We start from the raw sequence: 27,172 nt of genomic DNA, 5'->3' as shown, positions 1-27,172 counted from the left end.
AACACAAATGCCTAATTATATATACTTCTCAATATTAAAATTACAAACACAAATATTGAAAAATATTGAAAAAAAAACTAATTATAAAATGAAATTTGATATCTCAATTTTCAAGCTGTCACTGTGCCAATTTGCTTTCAATCCGAACAGAGATTTTAGACTACATACAGCGCACCACACAAAGTTGGTTCTGCAAACAAAAAAAAAATAGTATTAGAATTGGTTATTTGAAATAACTGATTCTAATACTATTTTTTTTTTTTTCAAAGTTGGTTCTAGGAAAAAAAAAAAAAAAAAAAAAAAAAAAAAAAAGTATCAAGATCGGTTTTTAGCAATAAAACCGATCCTGATAGTATCTGGATCGGTTTTATTGCTAAAAACCGATCCAGATACTATCAGGATCGGTTTTTATGTACATAACCGATCCAGATGCTATTTTCTGATATATTTTAATTTGTTAGATGTATTTAATTTATCTGGATCAGTTTTTAGCAATAAAACCGATCCAGATACTATCAGGATCGGTTTTTATGTACATAACCGATCCAGATGCTATTTTCTGATATATTTTAATTTGTTAGATGTATTTAAGTTTTCTGATTTTAATTTCGGTTTTTATATTTCTTTCCAGTTTTACTAGTTAAGTTTTCTGATTTTAAGTTTCTTTCCTTTTAATTTTGGACAGCAAATTTGCTGGTTAAGTTTTGTAATTCTATGTTTATTTTCTTTCAATTTCAGCAGCAGATTATAAATACTGTTTCCTCTATTATAATATACAGTTAATGAATTTTATAAATTTGAGAGAGGTTTTATCTTTACCGTTTTAGACTGTACTTTGAACTTATCATAGGAACATCAACCTTTGTGGCGTTCTTCTTCTCCTTCGTGAATTTATGAAAATCTTCAACGGGTCGAGGGTAAGTTCTTATTATTTAGTTCTTGAAATCAGATTTCAGCGATTGGAGTTTTCCATCAATTTAATTTGACTTTTTTAGGTTGATTTCAATTTGTTCGTAAGTTCAAAGGAGTAAATCTCCTTTAAATTCGCATCACGATTTAAAAAAAAAAAAAATTAAAAAATTATCAAGATCGGTTTTTAGCAATAAAACCGATCCTGATAGTATCTGGATCGGTTTTATTGCTAAAAACCGATCCAGATACTATCAGGATCGGTTTTTATGTACATAACCGATTCAGATGTTATTTTCTGATATATTTTAATTTGTTAGATGTATTTAAGTTATCTGGATCGGTTTTTAGCAATAAAACCGATCCAGATACTATCAAGATCGGTTATTATGTACAGAACCGATCCAGATGCTATTTTCTGATATATTTTAATTTGTTAGATGTATTTAAGTTATCTGGATCGGTTATTATGTATAGACCCGATCCAGATGCTATTTTCTGATATATTTCAATTAATAAGATTTATTTGAGATATTTCAATTATCAGGATCGGTTTTTTGTTAGAACCGATCCTGATACTATCAGGATCGGGTTTTATAAACAACCGACACTGATAATTCAATTATTAAGATCGGTTATTTAGAATAACTGATCCTGATAGTATCAGGATCAGTTCTAACAAAAAACCGATCCTGATAGTTCATAAATCAGGATCGGTTGACAATAAAACCCGATCTGAATAGTTTTTAAGATCGTTTTTTTTAAATAAACCGATCCAGATACTTATTAGGATCGGTTGTCCCATATAACCGATCCTGATTCCTGTTTTTCCACTAGTGGATGCTCTAAATTTCGATCAACTAGATGGATGGATAAATAAAAATAAAATTTGATCAAACCTGGGTGCAAGACAATAAATACAATGCTCTTTAATTTAAACAGTTCTGATCGACCAACGAACGACATATTTCCGTGTGTCTTCATTAACTCACGAAACAAGAATTCATGTTTCATGTTCATATATAGAAGATGTGAGTCATACATGTAACATGCTTGTAATGCTATATAATATAATGTGTCAAAATCATTTAATTAAGCAATAAACATGTTATAATATAATTAATAATTGTATAGATTTCATTAATATAATTTCCATCACAAATATATTTTTTAAAATTAAATTAAGCCCAGATTTTTCATGTACCCAAACCGCCATCACTTTTATATATGTTGTACATTATAAATAAAAATAAAGAACACATGCCAAAATTTCTTCACATGTAAAAAACCATACAGGTTTTGTATAAACTACTTTATTCTTTTGTAATGTTCGATCATTTAAAACAACTAGGACACTTTTTTAACAGCATTCTAGTTTTTTTTTTCTTTAAATATCTGATGCCCATATAATATAGAGAAGATCGTCAAATTATATGAAATTGGAATAACATGTACGTCGAACTTTATTTTAGAATTATTTTCATGTGTGGAAATTAACAAGAATGTATATATAATATTATTTTAGATTGTACGATCGATGTCTAGTCACCAATTACAAGATCTTAATAATTAAGTAATCAGAGCATCTAATCAATATCTAATCCATAGTGATATGACCATGGCCTTAATATTAAAAATATAAAATTAGGTGATATGGAGCACATATTGAGCACTTCAAATCGACTTTTTGAGTTTGAAATCACAAAAAATAAACTGGTAATATCAAGGTCATTGTCATACCACTTTGATCTTTGTGCTTGGAATTCATATTTTTGTTTTTCTTAAATCTTAACATTTCATTGATAGCCAAATTATAATGTCTCCACTCATTGTAAAAAATAAACATTGCTACTGCATTATGAATTACCAGAGGGTTCAAATGCACCCAAATTTGTCTGCTCCCAATTGCTCCCGATCATCAGCCGAACATCTTAAATTAGATGCACGATTCAGATTAAAATAGAAATAAACTTTACATTTCCTTTTCTAGCGCGCTTTTGATGCACCCAAATCTCTCCAGTGAAGGAAAGAAAAGAACGACCCCTCCAGTGAAGGAAAGAGCGTCTCTTCACCTTCTCTGTTTCGCCCTTCTCCCCACCTCCTTCGATTACCAATCACCCCTCTGATTACCAAAGTGGACAAAGTCGGTCTCCATGTCCGCTTCTCCTTCTCACGATAAAGAAATTGTTGTTTCTCCTTTTTCTGCTTCTCCTACTCATGATGATGTGCCATGTTCTCTTTCTCTGCTTGATGCTTCACTTGCTCTCTCCGCCAGGCCATCCAACGAACTGATCATGTCTCCATTCTCCATCGAGCCTTCATCTCCACCATTTGAAGCAACTGACGTAAGCTGTTTCTTTAAATTTTCAGAAGTAACAGAATTCAAGTATTGATCAAGTTGCTTAATCTTGTCAGATATTGTTCCTTCCTTGATTAATAGGCTTTGAAACTCATCGTATTGATTCAGTAGTAACAGAATTCAAGTATTGATCAATTTGCTTAATCTTGTCAGATATTGTTCTTAATATTTTACATGCATAAGCTCATTTCAGATTTTGACTAAGATTTTATGTTGTCAGATTTTAAATTATTAAAATTGCACTAATTGGTTGTTAAGTCTGACTTTGTTTATTATGAATTGATCTTAAAGAATCAACATGCTTAAAATTTGAATTTATTGGACTGCTTTACCTACTGTTCAAGAAACAACCTGCTTTAATTTACCTATAGTTCATAATATTTTTCATGTTACAATATTATGTCATACAAGTTCTCATTAAACATTGTTTTATGTTAGGACGATGATTCAATGGATGATGAGATCGAGATAGAGGCAGATTTTTCTCGCGGAGATAATGCAAATAAGATGAGTGGTAATGATCTTGCCCTATGGAAAGGCATGAAGTTTGCGTCGCTTGAAGAATTTGAAAGTTTTTATCAAAAGTTCGCTATTTCAGAGGGATATACGGTACGGATAAGGAGGACCGTGAAATTTCCACATACAGATAGAATTCGTAGGCGTCAGTATGTGTGCTCATGTGCTGGATTTTGTGAACCGAAAAAATCGAATCATATACTTGGTTTGGATCAAGAAAAAACGAGTAGAAGAACCTCAACTCGTAGAAGTGGTTGTCCGGTGAATATCAGTGTGTTAAATAAGAATGGTGTATGGAAGGTAGGATGCATTAACATGAAGCACAACCATCTTTTGGTTAGTCCGGCTAGTCGGATCCACTTAAAACAACCGGGAGGGATGCCATATGTGGCCAAAAACCTAGTGGAGAAATTTAGCGAAACGGATCTTCCTATTGGTAGAGTGGCAGATATTGTTAATTGTGATGCGAGTATAAATGTTTCACAAAGAAATTGTTGGAATCATAGAAGAGATCTTAGGAGGAAGAATCTGGAAGAAGATATGAAGAATTGTTTGTATAATTCGATCACTACCGAGCAATTTGATAATGCATGGAAGAAGATAATGGAAGATTACAAGCTTACAGAGGATAAGTGGTTGAATAACTTATTTGATATTCGGCAAAAATGGATTCCCGTTTACAACCGTACCATATTTTATGCCGGTATGAATACCACCCAAAGATGTGAGAGCATACACTCTTTTTTTGATTCATTTCTTAATAAAGGCACCACCTTGAGAGAATTTGTGATCAAGTACGAGCATGCTCTTGAGCATCGCTATAGGGCAGAGCATGTGGAGCGGTTTGCTTCCATATACAAAAATCCAATTTTGAAATCCAAATCTCCACTTGAAAAAGAAGCAGCTGATGTATACACAAGAAACATGTTCAAGGAGTTCCTAGAAGAGCTTACAGATGGTCTCACGATGAGAACAGATAAGTTAGAGAAAATTGGAACCTCAAGCAAGTACAAGGTATCATATTTTCACAATCCTAATGAGGCGTTTGTTGTAACTGTGGATGTTGAGGTCTGGGATGCTTCTTGTGAGTGTCATTTATTTGAATTCAAAGGTATATTATGCCGCCATATATTAGCAATATTCAATAAAAAAAATGTTGCAAAAATTCCTTCAAAATATATCTTACCACGGTGGACAAAGAAGGTGGGAGAGGGAATCTCCATTCCTATTTTAAAGAAGATAGGAGACAAAGATTCAATGGTTCGTGATTTACAACTTAATGATATGATGAGCCAATTAAGATCACATATGCACATGAGCACCAATGCATTTGACATCATAATGGATGGCTTAAATGGGATACTTAAAAGGGTTTCCATCTTAGAGCAAAACCAAGAAGGAAATGAAGGTGCAGTAATCGTTGGCCGTGTTGAAAGTGGCATTGAACTCCCCTCACTTAACAATCCGCCAATTACGAAAACAAAAGGACGCAAAAAGCAAGATGCCAATTTTTCGAAGAATGGACGCATCAAAAGAGGCTTTGAGGTAACTATGGAAAATTCAAAAAAGGCAAAACGGCAATGCAAAAACTGTGGTCAATATGGCCACTATTCTTCAACTTGTGAGCGAAGAAAACATGATGATGCTATGGAGGATGCACCAACTGAAGAGTCATAGAAGGGTATTGTTGGTATAGTAATGGAAATGATACTTTTAATATAGAAAGGGTACTTTTGTTATTTGTTTGCTGTTAGGTTTAGTTTATGTCGTTTTCAGTTTTTTATTCTAAATTGAAGTTGAATGTAATGTGATTTCTTATACTTGTGTTTTATGTTGCGTGACTTTTGCAAGCTTTAATTATACTTGTTGTTGGGTTCAGTTTTGTCAATAATTTTTATAAGCCTTGGTATACATCTTTCTATTGTTTTGTAAAAAAATGCAAATAAAAGAAACTAAAGGACCTTCTTGCAAATTTGTTTTTATAACCTCAGATAAAGTCTCATGAGTTCAGCTAAAAATATAATAGCAAGACCAAGTATATCAAGTAGTGTACCAACTGGTACAGAAAAAAACTCAGAACTGAACCTCCTTGCAAAATAAAAATAAACACATAGCTAGAGGGTGAGTTTTGCAAAACTATTTTACCCACTGAAAAAGAATATCCTCATGGATATATAGAAACAAGTTTCACATTTTTTGGAATTTTCTACAATTTTTAGTGGAGTCTCAAAGTTCAGCTTTTAAAAAATATAAAAAGCTGGAACACAAAAAACTCAGAACTGACAACATTTACAAACAAAAATTAAAAAGGAATCTAGGAGATGAATTTGACAAAACTGTTTTATAGGTTGATAAAGGACATCACGATGAACAAGCAGAAATAAATTTCACATTTTTTTAATTTTTTTACAATTTCTGGTGATTTTCCAAAGTTTAGATCCTGAAAGTTATAAAAACTGGTACTATACCAGATTGGTACCTAGGATTGTCCTGTACAAAATCATAATTTCAACTTAATTAAAAACCCAAATATGCATATATATACCCTGACATATGAATTATATCATAGGAATAAGGTTGAACTGATCAGCTCTTGTTACCTATGGTACTGGTATCAAGTCTTTCAAAGAATTGAATATGAATTAGTGTGTTAAACATGCTTTACGGTCTCTATATTTAGGTTGGAATTAAATGAAAATGAAAATTTCAGCTAAAAGTGTGTATGGTCTTCATTGACACATACAAATTAAAATGAAAATTGAAACCATTTAGTAATATGAAATTGCCTTCACGCAAGAAAAATAAATAAAATCAAACTAAGAAGCAAAATATTTCATCAATCACCCGAAATGACATGATTTCACTAAGAAGCAAAGTACAACATTACAATATTTCATAATTACAAGCATTCATCTATTTATCCTAACGATTACATAGGCCTTTGACTAATTCCTTTTTCCTTGATTTCTTCTCTATGTTTGAGTCATTGTGAATAATAGGAAGAGCTTTGCCAAATGCCTTCGAACTCTTCATGCCTTTTACCTGACACACGTGACAAGACAGTAAATATTTTTAGAGAAATAATTGCAGTTAAAGCGGATAATTTACAAGATAAATAAATTTAACAAGCTCACATGATTCAAGATGTTAAAGAACTCTTGATCAGTAGCAAATACGGATGCTTTGTCCATACACCACTATATTAAATTAAAAAAAAATGCTAAAAACTTTAAGCCAAAAAAGGGATCTGATGAAGTTTACATCTTCGTTGCTACAATTATAAACGAATAGATTGTGTCATTTGCAAATAACATATGAAAATATTCAAAAAAATGTTAACAAGAGGGATTCAATTCCCTGATTTTTCATTATAGATTGCTCGATCAAATGGTAACCACCGGATTATGTAATGTACAAACAACAGGCACGAGACTAGGGACCCTTTAAAAATTTGGCCAATACTGATAACAAAATTTGTCAGTCTCTCCGTTTGACAGTATAGTACCACTAACAAAATGAGTATGTCAATCTTACCTCAAATAATCGAGTCGCCGAAGAGACAGAGAGAGGAGATTGTCACAAACCCTAAAGCGAGAAGGGTTCCGAAGCCCTGAATGGTCGAGGCGGAGAGGAAGCGGGAGGTGATCTGGACTGTTCATTGGAAAGCGAGATGGGGGAGGGGATCCGGCATTGATGCGTCCATTGATAACAGAGAGGAAGCGAGAGGGGGGATGCATCCATTGTTCGGGGCGGAGAGGAAGCAGGAGGCGGGGATCGGGCGTTGGGGAATCAGAGGTGGGGGGAGATCGAAACGAAGAAGTGGAGATGGTGAGTTTGGTTCGCGTCTTTCACTGGAGATGACAGAGAACATGAAATGAATGGAGAGCGTCCAGAAATGAAATTAATTTTGTATAGCGGAGGCAATCTGGATCGTGCATCTAATTTAAGATGTTCGGCTGATGATCGGGAGCAATTGGGAGCAGACAAATTTGGGTGCATTTGAACCCTCCTCTTGGTTTATATATATTTTGAACCTCATAGTTTGAAAGTCTGAATCTGTCTCTGATCTCAAGTCGGAAATTACTATCGGACAAAAACTTAATTTGAAAAATATACATATTTATAGTCAAATCCTTGCAAAATATGAAAATAAAATTAATTGTAGCATGCATCCAATTCTTAATATATATTTTTCTTTTAGAAGTCCAAACATGCCACGGTATCTAAGGTCACAATATTTGAATCATTGCATCATACACGTATAATATTTTCGAGAATAAAACAGCTTTGATATTAAAAAAAAATTGCAAGGCCTATCAATGAAAAAATTGGAAGGCCTATCAATGAACTCATATGCTCTGAGGTAACATAATATTTCTGTTTAGATCACAGCTGTCTGATTATTATTACGCACGACTATTAAAGGAACATGTACATTATCTCGGGCCGGATCTGAACAGAAATATTATGTTACCTCAGAGAATAAGGACACTACCCATAACTATTCCAATGATTAAATCAGGACCGTTCTTTATTATTGGACGGCATAGAAGTTTGATATTTACTAATGAGTAAGGCTACGGTGCTATGGGTTGCATAAGGGCCTCTATGCAACAGCTCAATATTCGAGTTTTCAAAATTCTAACGGTCGATCCGAACTGTTCAACATGATCTCCATATGAATATGTACTTGCAAACCAAATTTTACATTTTTTAGAATTTTTTTACTATTTTTTAGATAGGTAGAAAATTAAATATCTGAATGGTGTAGAATTTTTTAAATCAAATAATTTTCTATCTGTCTAAAAAATATAAAATTTGGTTTGCAAGTACATATTCATATGGAGATCATGTTGAACGGTTCGGATCTACGGTTAGGATTTTAAAAACTTAAATATTAAGCAGTTGCATAGAGGCCCTCTATGCAACCCATAGCACCGTACCCTTACTCTTTACTAATTATCTAACCTGAACAACAATACATATGTAAAAAATTCAAAATATATTATTATTTTTTTACATGGCCTTTGACTATATAATACTGGAGGAGGGATCCACTTACAACATTTTGAAAGTTACAACATCTTACAACAATTCCATTTTGTGATTTTCAAAGTCAAAACAGTTGATCCAAACCGTTCAACATGATCTATATATTAAGATGTGCTTGGAGATCAAATTTTACATTCTTTTTTTTTTACTATTTATCAAGTATTTTACAAAACTGCTCTTTTTAGACAATTCTGGACCACTGAAAAACAACAGTTTTGTAAAATACTTAATAAATAGTAAAAAAAATATAAAATTTGATCTCCATGCATATCTTAATATAGATATCATGTTGAGCGGTTTGGATCGATTGTTTGGACTTTAAAAATCGCAAAAGTCGAATTGAAGAACGAGGCGGAGACACATTCAAAGAATGGAGTCAATTGATCTTCATTTATTTTTAAAAATTTTGTACTCATACATGATTTTTTATATAATTTAGAACAAAATCTTATGAATTGTAAAATTGATCTTTATTTATATACAAAATTTATATGATTAACTTTTATTCACATTTAATTTCTATAATTTAAAAGTTTGACTCCGTCTCTAATTAAAGAGAAAGAAGGTTAAACGATTAAAATTAATTAAGAACATGAAAGCCACTGGTTTCAAATTTATGCCTTATTTTTGTGTTTGAGACATCCATCCAATGATGTGACTGAAGCCTTGATATTGCATAGCCAAAATTTGAATATGTTCAGTACCTAGCTAAGGATCCTTAGTCTTTATATGGATACTCTCATCAGGGATTTTAGTATGGGGTGATACTATTTTTTCCTTTTGTTGGTAAACTCATAGTTGTAACTTGTAAGTGGCTCTATTTTGATAATATAGCTCTGGGCTAGGAATTCACATCCTCTCCGGTACTGTAACAGAGAATCTTTTACAATTATTGGATATGGACCGTTCTTTTAAACTTGGCACCAGGGGCGGAACTAGAATTTGGATATAGGGGAGGCTAAACATCATTTAAAAAAAAAAAAATTTATAACACAAAATCTTTCACTATTTGAGTTCATAAAAAAGATACAATAAATAACTAGCATCAACAAAATACTATGTCTATCAAAACTAAATTAAAAATATGAAATTCATATATTATTTAAATTTCGACCTATGATTTCCTAAAAAATCAAATTCAGCAATAATCTCATATGTGTACAAATTATATATTAAAAAATAAATTATTATTTTTTATCTCAAAATTACAATAAATAATAATTTTAAAAGTAAAAAAAAATACAAACCTCAATTAAAATTAAATTTCATAGATCTTCTTTAACTTTGTTTTTGTTTTCTGAATATTTTTCATATGCCGTTGGATTTCGCCCCTCTTCAAAAATTGATTAATTTGTTTTCTGTTTTGGTGAATTGGAAGAGCCGAAGAGATATTCAATTGCTCGATTCCTATCTTTCAAGCATTCAATGCTCAATTGCTCAATTTCTTTCTTTTATTTTCTTTATACGGTTAACTTTCCTAATTCTAGCAAGAAGCCAAGAAGTTATATATTTTTTAATATTGATGGTACGCAAATCTAGAAGTCAAGATTGCAAATGGTAAAAAAAGTCAAAAAGTTGTTCCTTAAATTTTATTTTTAGACCCTATAAGTTTGTAATAATACATAGAGGGGGCTGCCATGTACAAAAATATAATATTTACATAAAATTCTATATACATGATTAAAAAAAAAAAATGAAAGGGTGGCTTAGCACCCCCTCAACAACACTATGTTCCGCCACTGCTTGGCACGAATCTCAAAACCTAGTAATATTGTCCTTACAATAGTCCGAATTCCAAAGCAGCTGGGAGTTAATCTTAAACCGTAAAAGTGAAGAGAATATTTTACAGTAATAGAGAGGATACTTGTTGGTTCTCACTTCCCATCCTTTCTTTCAGAAAGAAAAGGAACGACGCCAGTAATATTAATTTCGGTAGATACTTCAGCTAAATTAAACAGGAAAAAAAAAAAAAAACCAAGTTTAAAATGGAAAATATGACGACATCATCTGTCATTATATGTAATGCATGAAATAAAAATGTATTTATTTTAGGTAATTTTTTTCAATTTATTCAGTCAATATCAAACACCAAGGAATGTACTTCTTTTGTATCAGAATTAATTTTAAAGAATTGAAAATCGAGTAGGATTAAAATGCATCATTAGTTTTGTGCTCCAATCAGGCTGTACGTTTCTATTTTCATTTTCAAAGTAAATACAGTCGATTCGAACTGCTCGATATGATCTCCATATTAAAATGTGCTTAGTGACCAAACTCTATTATTTTTGAAACTTTTTTACGTTTTTCCAGATAGGAACAAAAATCACTGTTTTGAATTGGCCATAATTATTTGAATACAGTGATTTTGTACTTATACAAAAAGAATAGTAAAAATGTTCTAACAAATATAAAATTTCATCTCCAAACACATTTTAATATGAAGATCATGTTAAACGGTTCGGACATTGCAAACGAAGATAAGAATATAGAGTATGATTAGAGTGCAGGTCGAATGGTTTATTTTAGCCCAACTCTTAAAAATCTATACATGACTTATTTTCTTATCATTTAATTGTTGTCCATTGTTTAACATTCAGCAAGATAATTTATTTCAGTATAATGTATAGAATTTTTTTTTTAATTTCAAAATTTAATTAACTTTGAAATTAAGGTCAAATCTAGGTTAGACCTGAGAAGTTAGAACTTTTTGTTGATATAAACAAAAATTTCACAGCCTTTAGCATTCTACATATTTGAAATAAGTTAAAAGACCGGCCATTACATTTATAGCAACATAATAATAAATTTAATAAATTGATTAGATCGAAATAAAATTCTTATGAACTAACTTAGCAGCCTTGAAGCTACGAGGGTTGCCTTAATGGATTCGTATCCTCTCAGGCAGATTAGTATAGGGGGTTGTATTATTGGGCTTTGAGATTTGTGCCAAGTTAAAAAGAACGGTACATATCTATTAATTGTAAAAGATCCCTTATCAGGTATTTGAGAGGATGTGAATTCTGCCTCAGCAGCCCCTGCACAAAAATTTTATTTATTAACTAGCAGAAAATATCACTTTTCTTCGGCAGTGCCGACCAGGAGTGGAATTAGAAAACTCTGACAGAGAAGGTTGAAAATTAAAATGCATAATTTACTGAGTGAGATTTAAATCCAAGACCTCTTAACTACAAGTTAAAGTTCTAACTACTAGACTACAAGTAAACAATTAATTATTAATATATATAACTAAAATTTTAAAATTATAAAGGTGGCTTAGCCACCTTCAAATACACTGATATTTGCCCCTGGTGCCGACTGAGATATTGCAGGAAAAACTGAACAAGTTGTTGATATATAATGCGAAGAAAACAAAACTAAAACAGTGTATATGCATATAATATTGGATGAACCACAATATAAAAGTTGTATAAATCATATTAGATATGATTTTAGAAATTTGTAAAAACTATACATATGGAACAAAAAATATTGTATATAGTGCCAAAGAGTGCTGACAGTGCTTGGTTTGGATCTGGATTTTTACATTAACAATGATCTCAGCCATCCTCAGCCGCACAAACTCATCATAAAATTGTGCAATCATAAAATTAAAATTTTGAGTTTTCAAATTAAAGCCAACACTTGCAACAAACTTCATCTTCTCATAATGAAAACAAAGAGAGAATAATAGAAAAGTCGGAAAAATTAGCTGCTAGAGGCATATAAGTGCAAGATGATGGCATCAATTTAGCAAATTAATTCCGACACTGAATTTGATCAAGCATCCCATATATTAATATCAAACAGGTTTGAACAATTGAACTTGTACCCCGTCCCCAATCCACACACACACACACAAAAAAAAGATGCACTCATAGCAGTGTAAAAGGGATTTATCCAATGCCAGACATCATAAAGCATTTTCAAGCAATCATCTTTAAAAAAAAACAAACTATCCGGAATCAGATTCAGATTACCAATTCCATTTCTCTCCAAAACCTCTGTTAGACGCGATATATGTTTACCAGACTTCTCACCTATTATATCAACTGAGTTCAGGTTTTTGCACTGGAAACACAAATCACTCGAACGGAGGTGTTGTTCCGACTTTACAGAGGCAGGGCTTCCTCACCGCCCCGCCACCTTTAAGCAGGAAGACAGTGGAGGAGGTGTGGACTGAAATACACCGGGCACAGGGAGGAGGGCCACTCACCTCACGTGGGACCCACCAGCAGGCAGTAAATGGAGATTCAAGTGGCAGACAGCCAACCTTTGGGGAAATGACCCTTGAGGATTTTCTTATCAAGGCTGGGGTCGTGCGTGAACCCACTGTCAGTGTAAGAGTGGCACCACCGCAATTCGGACAGATGACGGCGATGTACCCAATTGGAGCAGAGATGTATGGGGCCCCAATGATGGGAGGGGCCAATGTGAATATGAATATGAACATGAATGGGGGGATGATGCATGGGATGATGGTGGGGCCAGTAGGGAGTCCCGGGACACCTGACGGGATGGGGGATGATGTAACAGGAGGCTATGATAGGGGGGATGGGAGGAAGAGGTCGGCAGGTGCAGTAGGGATGGGAGAAGAGGGGTTTGTTGTTGAAAAGGGAGTTCAGAGGAGGCAGCGTCGCATGATAAAAAACCGTGAATCTGCCGCCCGCTCCCGCGCCAGGAAACAGGTTATTTTACTTTATTATTATTTTTTTTACAATTTTTATTATTGTGAATTGCTGGATATTATCATGCACGGTGCAATGAATTATGAATGGGATGATGAAAGACCAAACTGTACAAATGGTTCCAAGCAAAGCTAAGAAAAGCAACTATCATTAGCTTCGGCTTTTTCTTGATGGCCTCTACATTGTCATTAAAATTATCTACACGGAGATAGAAATATTTGAAATTTGCTCTCGTGACAGTTTAATTAGCTTAAATGGTTCCAATATTATACCCTATACTTCCATTGTACATGTGAATTATGACACATATCAATGTATCAATGATACTGTTTCATTCAAGAGTTGTTTGAACCCTTTTTGGCCAAGGTTTCTTTCAAACTATTAAACTTCTAAGGATATGAAGTTATGCACACTACCAAAGTTATTAGCAAAGGTGCAAAATTTAATTGTCTTTCTTTTTTCAACCGGTAAATCTCATTTGTCTGTAACTGCGGCTAATTGCATGCATTGCGCACTGTTTTTATGGGCGTAAACTGGAAGCTGGGCGGCTTGCACGCCCCTGGTTTCCTATTGAACTAATAAAGAGATGTACAAAGTCAAATATCTTTAATAGTAACGTACGCATTTTTGTTGCATTAAATGCCGCACTAGGACAGACCATTTTTTTTTTTCTAATCTGATTCATTAAATGTGGTTCATTATATATTAGCATGCACTTATATATGCACTGTGTATGTCAATTGTGATGCTTTAATTAGTGACTGTCTAATTTGTGTGAATGTTGTTCATGTTCCATGGAGTTTACAATTAGCATACTTGACCGATATATTAATTAACCTTTGGCCTTCAGTGTTTAAGACTCATTGTTGGTTTAGTTTGCTTCTTGGGGCATATTGCACCCGTAAACCTTCTTGATTCAAGGACAGATATGTATCGGAGGCTGTGTTTCAACAATAATCTCACCTTGGTACATGCATATTCTTACCCTATGTATAGTTTCTAATATATCAGTTTACATTATAGAACTCCAACCGTTGATCGAATTGCCAACTAAAGATAATTGCCAGGTTATATTCATTCTGTTACAACATGATTCCTGCATACCATTAATACATTGATGATTTGTATATTTCCGAGTTATTTTGAAGTAAATGCATAAGAATTCTGTTAGGTATAAATAGATATTATCTTGTCTTTCCAGTACTACAATGAAATCAAATTAAATTCATCAGCTAATTAAGTTACTATGCATATACTTGACCAGTAAACCTGCTCATCATGTTAGTATGTTCACCTCATTCTATGGAATTGATTAGCTTCCAGTTGTACCTGATGGTATGTATTTACTTCTTAGTTAGCAATTCTCCAAAAAAGAAAAATATATAGATAACTCTTAGCTAGCTTCCCTTTTTGTCTGTCATTAAGCTAGAGCTAATTGATGTAATTTGTCTTGATGAAGGCATACACTGTCGAGCTTGAAGCAGAGCTGACTCTCTTGAAAGAAGAGAATGAGCGCCTCAAAGAAGAGGAGGTTATGAAATTTTTTTCAATTTATCTGCTTTTTTAATTTTCCATCTTTCTTTGTGCTAACAAAGTAATCTGCTTTGACATGCAGAAGAAGGTTATGGAGCTAAAGCGTCAGATGGTACTATCATTTACTCTGCCTATTCTTATTGTTTTGTTTTATGTTGTTAGCAACAGTACTGACATTATGCAAACATATTTTGTTGAAATTGAAACTTGTGGTACTGTAAAATGCAGTTACTCGAAGCCATAACAGAGCAGGCATATGTGCATGCACAGAAGGCAAAAGGATCCCTCAGGCGTAGCTTCACTTGCACTTGGTGATTTTCAAACAGGCAAAGAAAGCTCATAATCTTTTTTTTCTTGTAAGGCTCTTGGACTCTACTGTTGCTGTTCGTTTGATGTTTTATTAATTCTAGTGGTTTATTATGGTAATAAATAGGTTAATCTTATAGTTGCATTACAGTAGAGTGAGTACTTGTTAATTTCTAGTGTTCGTACTGTGTATGAATTTTTTTTTTTTTTGGTGAAAACAATAGTGGTGAATTTGGATCTTTTCTGAAAACAATAGATGGATGGTTTTTAATTTTATCTTCATGGTGCTTAGAACTTTTCTATCATTATGAAGAGCGCAATAATATGTATGTTTTTTTTTTTTTTTTTTCATTTGGTCCTACCATGTTTAATTTCCCAGTTAATTGGCTGTACATACATAAATCACAACTTCATCATAGATCTGTTTAACAATGACATTTTATATTTCACGTCAAAATTAGGCAAGTCCGATGCATCATGATCATCCTATCATTGCTTCTCATCTTTCGTTTTTCCCTCCGAGAAGCAAACAAAAAACTCTGGTGTTCTGTCTCCTCTCTCAACCTTGTAAGTTCTGAGAAATGCTTCTTTTGTACAGTTTGTTGTCTTCTTTTTTATACTGTTTACTGTACTTAAAAATATGTTTAGGCAATGAGAAAATGCTTCTTTTGTACAGTTTTGAGAAATGCTTTCTGATTTTCCAATTTTTTTTACTTTCTTTATGGTTGTAAGTAGATGATCAATTGAGTTAGATGTCTACAAATTTTATGTTGGTCGTAATATAAATGATATTATTTTTCGCGGAAGCGATGAGTTCAACAAACTTTGATGTGCATGCTTATACTGTGTTTTATATTATACATATTGGATGGACCAAGTATCAATTAAGGATTTCTTGCAACATTGAAAATTAGGCCCTATTTGCAAATGTGGCAAACTTTTGTATGCTGGGTTGGTATCGGATGACTCAATAATTTTATCTTTTCCTTGGATGGATGAGCAAGAATTTGGAATTTTATATTTTAAATTTTTTTTATGAAGTTCCAAGTTTTAATATTCTTGTACACCAATGTACCAGTACCACTGTTGAACTATAATACATGAGGATAGTTTGCTGATACGTTTTGAAATATAAGATTGTCTGCAGTTTGCAAAATCAGTATGAAATGAGATTCAACAAAGATTCTAATGTTATATCACAATTTATTTAAAAATTTCAAAATACAGTGAACTTCGAAAATAAAGGTAAAATCTGGGCTCAAACAGAAAAGATTAATTTTTTATGCATAAATTTCAGTCCTTAACATTCTACATACTTGAAATAAGTTCAAGACTAGCCATTAAATTTATAGCAACATAAGAAAACAAAAATTTATAAATTGATTAGATAGAAATAAAATTCTTATGAACTAAGATTAGCAGCCTTGAACCTCTGAGGGATGCCTCAGCAGCCCCTGCACCAAAAAAAATCAAAATTTATTCATAACTAGCAGAAAGCTTCGCTTTGATTCGGCAGTAAACAGAAAAAAAAAATAATAACAAGTTGTTGATATAATGTAAAGTTTGATTCGGCAGTGACAGAGAAAAAATAATTAAGTTGTTGATATAATGCAAAGAAAACAAAACTAAAACAGTGCATATGCATATAATATTAATATGGGATGAGCCAAAATATAGTTGTTGTATAAATCATATTAAATATGATTTTAGAATTTGCAAAGACTATACATATGGAACGAAAGCTATATATAATGCCAAAGAAAATAACATTGTTTCAGCCATTTTTATTTGAAGGGAAAAAAAAATAATAGCTGTACATAAAGGTAACACTAATATAAATAACAACAAACATCCAAAAGTAAATTAACAGCAAACCAATTAAAGAATTATGTGTGCCACTACAAGATCTATCCCAAATTTTACACTCAATTATAGGGGTACTCGTTAATATAAATAGAGGGAACACTAAATGTATATATCATAAACTTAAAACAAATGTTAAGAGTTAATTCTATTGTAGTAATAGTTGCAATAAGTAAAGGTATATACCATAAGCAAGAGAATAGATAGCTTCTCAAATCTAAGATTCAAGTTATATACAATAAAGGATGATAAGTAAATGCCACTATTGAATAACAGAAAAGAGTACTAGAATGAGCAAACCAAGCATATTAAATGCATAACAAGTGTTCTTGCGCCGAAATTAGTAATCATGTACCGAAACATGCAAATCGAAACAAAGAGAGGTCATTGTCAATTGGCATATTGTAGAGATTCGTTTATATATATTTCTTATTCTATTTGCACAACCAATAGTTATTCTATTTGCACAGCCAAAAGTTATTATATTGATTGTTATTAGCACAAAAGGGATAATTAAAGGTGCAACGAGGCCTCACAACTAATATCTTTTTCCAAAGAACAAACACAAAAATTTAGTTAGGCCTTCTAAGTTCTAAGTATGAAAAGAAAAAAAATTGTACTTCTCTTTTCAAACAAACAATTAATGTAACTCTACTAGGGGTGAAAACGGAGCGGATACGGAACAGATAATGCTGATACCATATCCGCATCCTTCGGATAATGAGCGGATACAAATACGGATACGGATAGCAAACGGATATTAAAATTCAAAACCAAATCCGCCTTAAACGGATACGGAACGGATAGTCCACGGATACAGATTCGAATACGGATATAAGACGAATAATTGAGTCATTTGAACTTTGAAATACAATACTAATTAACAAAATTTAAAATGTTTTTGTAATGCAGCAAAAACTCAATAAACAAAAACATATGCCTTATAGGAATAAAGTTTACTGGAAGAAAGCTGCATGAAATAGCTGTTATATTACGCAAAAAAAAAAAAAATTGTAATTTGAGATGGGGAACTGCTCGGGCCCGTCAATTTGGTCCGGCCCAATTATATTCAAATATTAGAAGAAGAAAATGTCTGTCCGGATAGGATGAGTTAAATAGTCCCACAACAGACGAAGATAAACAATGAGGTTAGTATATAAGTCCTTAGGTCGGGAGAAAATAAATCTGGAGAGAGACGCTGCAGAGATTAGAGAGAGGCGTTGATAATATCGGGTTCCGGATATCCGCTCCGTTTAGACATCCCTTTACCCTACACCATAATTTTTTGTCCCTGATTTTTTCAGAAACCATATGCTTAATACACGACGCGACAGTAAGTTTTCTGATAAATGCAACAGTGGAATATTTTAAAAAGTAAGATATATTATCTAAAAAAATGAAAAAATAAACTGGATCTAGATGAATATGTAATAGAATGTTGAATTATGAAAGTATATCTTTGCACTAGATCCTTTAAGAAGCTCTTAGCAGTATTCTCCAATGATCTGAATTCTTCCACCGGTATAAGCCCCTCAGTAACCCACAACCGAAATAATCTTTGAGCGTCGATTTCATGATATGATATATATTACCTAACTTGTAAGAACGGTATATATTAAAAACAGATTGAATTTTAGTTTATCCAATAATATATATAATACTTCTGTTGACATGGACCCTGGATCAATCCAGTTGATGTTAGTTGGAAATTGAACCCAATAAATGAATCTTAGATAAGTTTGTTGAGACCTGACATTTCATCGAACACCCTTTGCGCGTCGAATAAAACATGTGACGATACAAAAGGAAAAGGAAAAATAGAAGGCACCATTGCGTGCATGCATAAAGCACAACCACGCATCTTCCTTTTCTTCTTCTTCTTCCTCATCTCCCTCTGCCTTTATCTCTTCCTTGGAGTGTAAGACAAGGTTGCATTACTTGAAAAAATTAATCTCCTCTTTTAATCAATCTTTTTTATTCTCTTGCTTTGTGCACTGACCAGAAATATTATGCTTTTAAGATTCGTGCAGAAAGAATTTGAACGGTCCGGGCTTTTCACATATCACTCAAAATTTAGTGTTAATTGTAGTATTTATGATGTTGTAATATATTTGCATGAATTTAGTGGGGTTGGTATAAATTTTCATGAGGGTTTAAATGTCTTCATTTTCAAAAACTTAAATAACTCAAAGTTTAAAACTTAAACGTCAAAATAAAACCGTTAGATGTGATTTATGTTATTTTTTCAATGTGCTCATAAATATTTATCACATTTTGATTTTGTTTTTATGTGAATCAATAAGTTAAAAAATCAACGTCTAGAAATTATCCACATTAGTATACATTTTTACAAGCTCAAGATGACAACCAAAACAAAGTTGAAATACTACAATTTTTTACACATGCATAGATAAAATGATGTAGTTCATATCCACCGGTTTTATTTTGAATTTTAAGACTTAAATTTTGAGATATTAAAGTTTTTAAAAATAGAGGCATGATGAAGGTACAAAAAATTAATGAAGGCATTTGAACCCTCCTCAATTTTCATTATGTATTGTACAGTTAAATTAGATATGCTTATGAATAATAAATTAATATTTAGTTGTAATAATTTTAGTGTTCAAATTATATATATGACAATCATTGCGTACAATCTTGTGTTATTGTGGTTGTAAATATTTAGATTATTTTAATGTTATGACATGGATTTAATTAGGTGGTATAAAATTTCATGAGTGAGTCTGTTACTATGCGTATCATTATTTGGTCTATAATATGAATCAATATTTTTGTTTTCAAAATTTTAATGATCGATTCGAACCGTTTAATATGATTTTCATATAAATATGTACTTGCAAACCAAATTTTATATTTTGTAGAATCTTTTTACTATTTTTAAAAATAGGTAGAAAATCACTGTTTTTGGATGGTCCAGAATTTTCAGATCAAGTGATTTTTACTTATCTTAATAAATAGTAGAAAAATATAGATATCATGTTGAATTCTTCGGATCAATTGTTAAAATTTTAAAAACAAAGATATTAATTCATATTGCGACTAACCCATAATATGCATACTACCATACACTCGCTCAAATTTCATTGTAATTGAAAATTTAAATTAGATACGTTAATGGACATTTATATATAACTATATAGTTCTATTTATTTTGGTGTTGAAAATATATGATTTCCAATTGGAAAAAAAAAAATGGCAAATAGCTGACCGGAGATGAACTTTTTAAGACCCAATGATAATTCATGGCATTATTCTATTTTTTATTCCCAACACACGTGACATAATATTTGAGAAGATTAAAATACATACAAATATCTTTCAATACATGTTCAATTATCAAAATTAATTAAACCAAATAATGTAACCGAAATCACCATGGACACCAATTAATTGTGTTCCTCATGCGTAATATTGTAGAAATGAGGAGGTATACATCATCAAACCTCGTATTTTATATCTTTATTTTTTAATTTTAAATTACCAATTCGAACCGTTCAACATAATATCCATACTAAAATATGTTTGGGATTAAATTTTATAATTTTTGGATTTTTATCTTTTTACTTTTTTTCAAATAAGTACAAAATATATATTTTTGAATGGTAAAAAAACAATGATTTTCTTCATATCTTAAAAAACAGTGAAAGAATTTCAAAATTATAAAGTTTCATCCTCAAATATATTTTAGTATGAATATCATGTTGAGCGGTTTGGATCAACAATTTGAACTTTAAAAATTAAGATATAACATATAAGGTATATAAGGTATGAAAGACATGAGGAATTAGAATCTGGCATCCTCTTGTAGAAATATATAGAGCGTGGAAAGAAAAATAGGAAATTAAATAAGAGAATAAATGAGAAATAAATGGGACTCGTACTCTACTTGTTTGTTTCTTCAAATGCTTTGAAGTTCGAACATGTTTTTGTGATTATTTCTTGGGTAAATTATTTTGATTTTGTACACGCTTAGCCTTGAAATAAGATAGCTAGATACCAAACCAAACAAGCAAGTATGGAATAGATGACATGATAAGTTTGCACATAAGCTAACACTTTATTTTGAATATAAATCTAAAGTTGTCTCAAGTTGAGATTGAATATTGAGGGACCATGCTAACACTTTGTTAAAAGGATATATTTATAAAGACGAACTTTAACATAATTATATAATTGAAGAAAAACAGAGGCTTGGCCTCTTTATTTTCTTGAAAAAAATATATAATTGCAAAACAATAAATTAAAGAAAATTAAATCAAGTTCGAGAAATATCTAAAAATATAATCCACATATTTTTCACTGCCATAATGTCACTACTACAAAAAAAAAAACTTCTATATCGGTTACAATCGCATTATGCCATCTGGTTCCGAAAATCGATCAGATAGGAAAGGTGTATACATTGTCATCGACACAAAAAAGATGGCGTTAATAAATATACCATCGGCAGAGGTCATTTGGCCATCGGGTTTGGCGAACCCAATGCCATCGCTCCTGTTTGGCAACCGATGGTAAATGTGATTAACGGTGTGTCGCTGCGCGTTCAATGGCATCGCTTGCGTTTTTGTCTGCCAATGGCAAATTCACATACAACATCGTTTTTGTTTTTGTTTGTGTTGGTGTGGTTATCTTAGCTTTGCATCTATTTTTAATTTGAACCGTTGGTGATATATATATATTTTCAATTACGCCCCAATTAATTTGGAGCTAGCTAGCTAGCCTCCATTTGCTAGCCCTTTTTTAAACCCATCATTTCAACCAATAATTTTAAACACGCATTCAATCAAATATATAAATAGACAACATGCATAATGCATATTGTTCTCAACAACAACATACAGATTTGTAACATAACAACATTATAGATTACCAACAAGCCATATATATAATTAATTGTATATCATTAATTGTACCAGCAAAAATGTATATATCCTCTCACAACAAGACATAATTATCACCAGCAAAACTTTCATGCAATTGTACCAACTTATTGTACCAACAATAAAAATGTACATCATATATGTGTCACACCCCAAATCCACCGGGGTCTGACAGCCTGCCGCGTGTATCTATCAGGTGTCACATATACACGCGAGGCAGTGGATCTTTTTATATGCATTACCAATATCCTCATTCGCTGCTTCCGTGTAATAAACCTGAAAATCATCGGGGAGAGGGGGTGAGAATAAATTCTCAGTGCGAAATTTGCCACGGTTTAGATTATTGGACTTGCAATCAGACTCTATATTCAAAAATAAAACCCAAATAATAACAATGCAAACAGATATATATATAATCATAAATAACAGAATGTCAATGCTCGACAACAGTTTAATCAACCTGAAACACAGTTTACGGAATTTCCAAGATGAATTTCAAACACAACATATATATATTTTGGCTTAACTCGATTCATAACTCAGTTCATTAGGGCTTGTAGCAATTACAGATGTTCTTTCGAGCTGAACCATTATCAAACCCACATCTGTAGGGTTACTGACACCTACAGATGGCCAACCGCTGGACCCTTTATCTGACACCCATCTGCAATTGCTTGGCTTAACAGTTTATTAAGGTCTGGTTCGAATCATATAAAGAAAATCCTCTTTGGAATCATTCCAATAGTCGTAACATTCAATTGACCTTTCCAAATGCATTAACACGTAGGAAAATGCCACCGAGCCATAGACGTTACACATGTCACCCACGACCTCAAATCACATATCATAACATATCACATATCATCACATAATCACCCTCCCTCGTCCCAACCGGTACTGGGCATATCGAGGGCCGTTCACCTAAGGCCATTTAGGATCCTGGGAATCCAAGTCAGCATACAGCCCGACTTGGCAAATTCATTGGATTCAAGTGCTTAACTTCGTAAATTCATTCACATACATATCAAATCAAATCACATCAAATCAAATCAAATCACGTCAAATCAAATCAAATCGTGGTGACTTTCAATCAAATCAGATCATAATAGATCGACACAACCTACAACCATACCAGCATGCAAATCACTCAAGTCACATCAATTCGAGTTTAATTTGATTGGGCTATGCAAATGCTATACACAATTCAATGATGCAATCAATGATATTCAACATGACAAACGAAAACACAGTTTAATTCCTGAAAATAAAGTATCAAACAAGTCCAAGAATCTCGCACCTTATTATGACGAGCGTACCGCTTAATTTTAAAGATCAGGCGTCTCGAATTGCCTCGCGAAATCTGGCTCGACTGAGCCTACACCTATATTATACGATTACTTGGTTTAGTTCGGTTACATTCTCAAAACTTAAATGTCAAAAGCCGTCGTTTAATTCGTCAATTCTTTTATACCTTTCAGCTCATTTATAATCGTTTTAATTCAAGTCCAATTCCAAATTTATATATACACATCATGTCATATTCATTTCAATATTTCAAGGCTTATGAAATTACAAGCCCAATTCACCTTATTTATCCAATTAAACACTCAAAGGCCCAATTTACTCAATTATTTCAATTTAATTAAAGACCCATAATTTAGTAAAGGTTTAAGCCTCCTATTTAAAATTTACAATTCATTTCAAGTTCATTATAACTATTTTCACTTTCAAATCCCATGTATAAAATTCTCATGCATGTCTTACATTTTAATCCAATGGCCTACTTATTTAATTTATTTACATTTTTGGTCCCTGTCAAGTCAAGGTCTGGTACATAACAATTCAGCACAGTACCAGCAGTTCACTAGGCTGGTACCACTGGTGCCAGCAACATCACAGGTCAGCACAGCTGACAGAACAGAAACAACAAGGCACACAAGTCAGCACCATTTACCGGAAAAATCAACAACCCGAGCAAAGGTGTAATTAACTATAATTCCCTTTACAAAATCCTAACTACAATTCCCTTTAATTCATACAAATCACTATGGTCATATATTTTACAATTCCGACCATTAATATAACCCTTTATACTTAATTTATTTGAGCAATTCGATCGAGTCGGGAAAATCAACAACTCGTACTCGAAAACTAGCAAATTCACATCCTACGACATTAATCGGTTCATCCAGACACAATTCAAGAAGTTTATAATTTAATTTAAAAATTAACCGAAAGAGAAAATGTCGAAAGGAAGTGATCGGTTCCGAGGGTTTCGCCTCGCCTTGCGGCCATCTCACTCGAGCACTATCAAGCATCAGAACAGCACCAAGCAAGCACCAAGGCAGCACCAAGCCTAAACCCTAGTTTCTAGGGTTTCACGGGAGGGGAGGGGAGGCGGGAAAAGAGGAGGGGCAAGGGTTTCGGCCGGGTCTGGTGGGTCGGACCGAGAAGGAAAGAGAAGAGGGAGTGGGGCGGCGGCGGCGGCTGGCCGTGGCAGCGGCGGAAAGGGAGGGGCAGAGCCCTGTTTTTTTGGCGGAGAAGGGAGGAGAGGGGGCGGGGGCTGCAGCTCTCACAGCCAGAGAAGAGAGGAGAGCAAGGGGAGCGGTTTCGGTGGGTTCGCCGGCGACGGGAAAGGGGAGGGGCGGAGCCGCTGGGGTTTGGGGCTTGGCGTAACAGAGGGGGGGGGGCGCTGGGGCTTGGCGTGGGTTTCACGCACAGACAGGGAGGGAGAGAAGTGAAAGAGAGAATGGTTTTATTATTTGTACTGCTTTAAGATTCGTGCTGAACATATCTAAACGGTTTGAGATTTTCCCAAAAAGTCACGCAAATATGAGATAAGTCAGATGGTGTGAATTCCATGGACCCGAAAATTTAATTAAATGTGGTTAAGTTCTCATTTTCAATTATATTCAAAATCAAAGCAATGAATAGTTTCAGGATTCGTGCAAAAATTAGATCAAAGGGTTATAAATTTCAGAAGTTATATGACTTGAGCGTTTGATCTAAAAATTACGTTTCTTTTATAAATTCGAATCGAAGGTTCGTAATAATTTCATAATTAAATTCGTATGTATATCTCAAACATTTACTTCTCGATTTAAAATTCGATTGAATTATTATTCCCACTAATCTAATTAAATCAATTTCTTCTTTTCTAAAATTCAAACGAACTTGTAACGAATTTTTCTAAGTTATGAATTTACCGAATAGTTATAATTTAATATATAGTGTTATATTTTATTCTATTTTTAAACTCTAAATTTTTATGTACATAATTTCATAATTCGTTTATATCTCGAAATTTTAGGTTCTTTTTAGTCGGTCAGAAAATTTTTGAACGATCGTTAAGTTAATTAAAACTTTTTATTTAAGCCAATTGATCGATTTAACAATTTAATCATGTTTTAAAATTTCGGAATGTAACAATATGTTACCAATAATTAACTATTTTTCCTAATTACTACAAAAATGTACAATTAGAATCAAAATGCAGAGAATGCATTTTTTTGTCAAGCTCAAAATTTGCATAATAAATTATATTAAGTTCAAGATTTTTTAGAACTATATATATAATAAGAAGTTCAACATTTGGAGGTCTAAGGCAAGACATATACTAGCAACAATTTTTTTAAGAGAAGACATCTTGGGTCTACAATATAAATAATATAAAAAATGTAGTTGAGATGTATATACATCAAAACAATGAAATTTGCAGAAGCTTATGAAAGTACAATTAATTGGCGATCAACTACTCAAACATTGGGCAAAGAATATGAATTTCCTATCAAAAAGTTACAAGCATGAATACGAATAATTGTTTTTGAGGCTAGCTCCAGCTGTTACCTCATGTGGGGTAAACATACAAAAATCCAAAAGTAGGTCTTCATTTATTCTTAAATTTGGATATTATCCAAAGTATATTACTTTGCGTGCAACACACTCTGAAGTGTTCACTCTTTGAATCTCCTTATATATATACCTGTTTTGAATGATGCAGAGGAGCTTATGAATTAATCCGAAAAATTATCAATCTATCTCTATATATACTTCACCCCCCTTCCCTCAAACCCTCTTATTCCTCTCTTTTCTCCTGCTAAGTTCCCCAGATCAATCCTCCTCTCGTAAAAGATCAACGGTACCAGGTGAGTGTCTCATGTCTCCTCTCTGAGTTTCACTTACTATCTCTCTCATTGATTTCTTTCATTATAGTTTAATTAAATTCATCACCTATTAATCTTTGATTTTCAGTTGTGTAGTTAAGCTTCACTCTGCTTGTATCTATCTGCACTTAGGTATTACCTTCTTTTTTTATTATTTATATTATCTTTTAATTGACATATTTGATATGTGACATTATATTTTACACTCTAAATAGTTTGTTTTAGTTGTATAATTTAATAAGAATATATTAAAATGAACTTAATAATAATAATAATAATTTGGAGCCATATGTTAAAGATTTGCATCACTAATTCAGCTATATAAAAATATGCTAAAATAGAACATGGATGGAGTTATTTTGAGAAGCCTTTATCATGCAACTTTTAGAAACCGTCTCATAATCTTTGAAAGGCATATGTGACAGATCAAATTGGTTTTCTAATAAGAGAGAAAGTTGTAATGAGCTAGTGCCTCAAGGTGCTGGCCAGTAACTTGTCAGGATCTAACCAAATTATGAGAATTGTTGTTTATTTAAAAATTAATGTTATGGATCTGATCTATCGATCTCAATATGTGGACTGGATTATAAACCACAAGTCTAATATTTTGATTTTTTTTTTTTTTTTTTTTTGTATGTGTAGCATAGAAGTATGTTTAATTTTAATTTTACGAAAGATTTAATATAAAGATGGCGCCGATGTACAATTAATAGTATTTCAATAAGAAAACAGATTGAATTCACAATAGAAAACAAGAAATTAAATAGTATTTTTTAAATGTTATCCAGTTTATCCAGTTTATTTGTTGTTTATTAATTCAATTGCGTGCTATCAACAACAGTAATCTAGGATATGATTTATGCATTAATTTTGTGCCTTACTCTT

At 32.6% G+C, this 27,172-nt stretch overlaps 2 protein-coding genes across 2 annotated transcripts; both read left to right on the top strand.

Moving 5' to 3' along the window:
- Window positions 1–3,062: 3,062 nt before the first annotated feature.
- Window positions 3,063–5,461, top strand: LOC144547763 (protein FAR1-RELATED SEQUENCE 1-like). The gene is made up of 2 exons (XM_078296459.1): window positions 3,063–3,254; window positions 3,707–5,461. The coding sequence occupies exons 1-2, from the start codon at window positions 3,063–3,065 to the stop codon at window positions 5,459–5,461; spliced, it is 1,947 nt and encodes a 648-aa protein (XP_078152585.1).
- Window positions 5,462–10,830: 5,369 nt separating this feature from the next.
- Window positions 10,831–15,389, top strand: LOC144547726 (bZIP transcription factor ABI5 homolog). Its single transcript, XM_078296430.1, has 5 exons — window positions 10,831–10,855; window positions 12,896–13,521; window positions 14,981–15,052; window positions 15,137–15,166; window positions 15,283–15,389. The coding sequence occupies exons 1-5, from the start codon at window positions 10,831–10,833 to the stop codon at window positions 15,367–15,369; spliced, it is 840 nt and encodes a 279-aa protein (XP_078152556.1). The 3' UTR covers window positions 15,370–15,389.
- The last annotated feature ends 11,783 nt before the right edge of the window (window positions 15,390–27,172 follow it).

This window comes from Carex rostrata, chromosome 32 (genome assembly GCF_964058835.1).
Source record: "Carex rostrata chromosome 32, lpCarRost1.2, whole genome shotgun sequence".
NCBI lineage: Eukaryota > Viridiplantae > Streptophyta > Magnoliopsida > Poales > Cyperaceae > Carex > Carex rostrata.
Note: the sequence above shows the minus strand (reverse complement) of the source record. Positions and strands in the feature narration are given on the sequence as shown.

Bases quoted from the DNA above. Each gene is read 5' to 3' on its own strand.
- LOC144547726 (XM_078296430.1), top strand. From the start codon at position 10,831: ATGACGACATCATCTGTCATTATAT. The intron at 10,856-12,895 runs GTAATGCATGAA...AACTGAGTTCAG, and splicing joins GACATCATCTGTCATTATAT to GTTTTTGCACTGGAAACACA. The intron at 15,167-15,282 runs GTACTATCATTT...TGTAAAATGCAG, and splicing joins TGGAGCTAAAGCGTCAGATG to TTACTCGAAGCCATAACAGA.
- LOC144547763 (XM_078296459.1), top strand. From the start codon at position 3,063: ATGTCCGCTTCTCCTTCTCACGATAAAGAAATTGTTGTTTCTCCTTTT. The intron at 3,255-3,706 runs GTAAGCTGTTTC...GTTTTATGTTAG, and splicing joins CACCATTTGAAGCAACTGAC to GACGATGATTCAATGGATGA.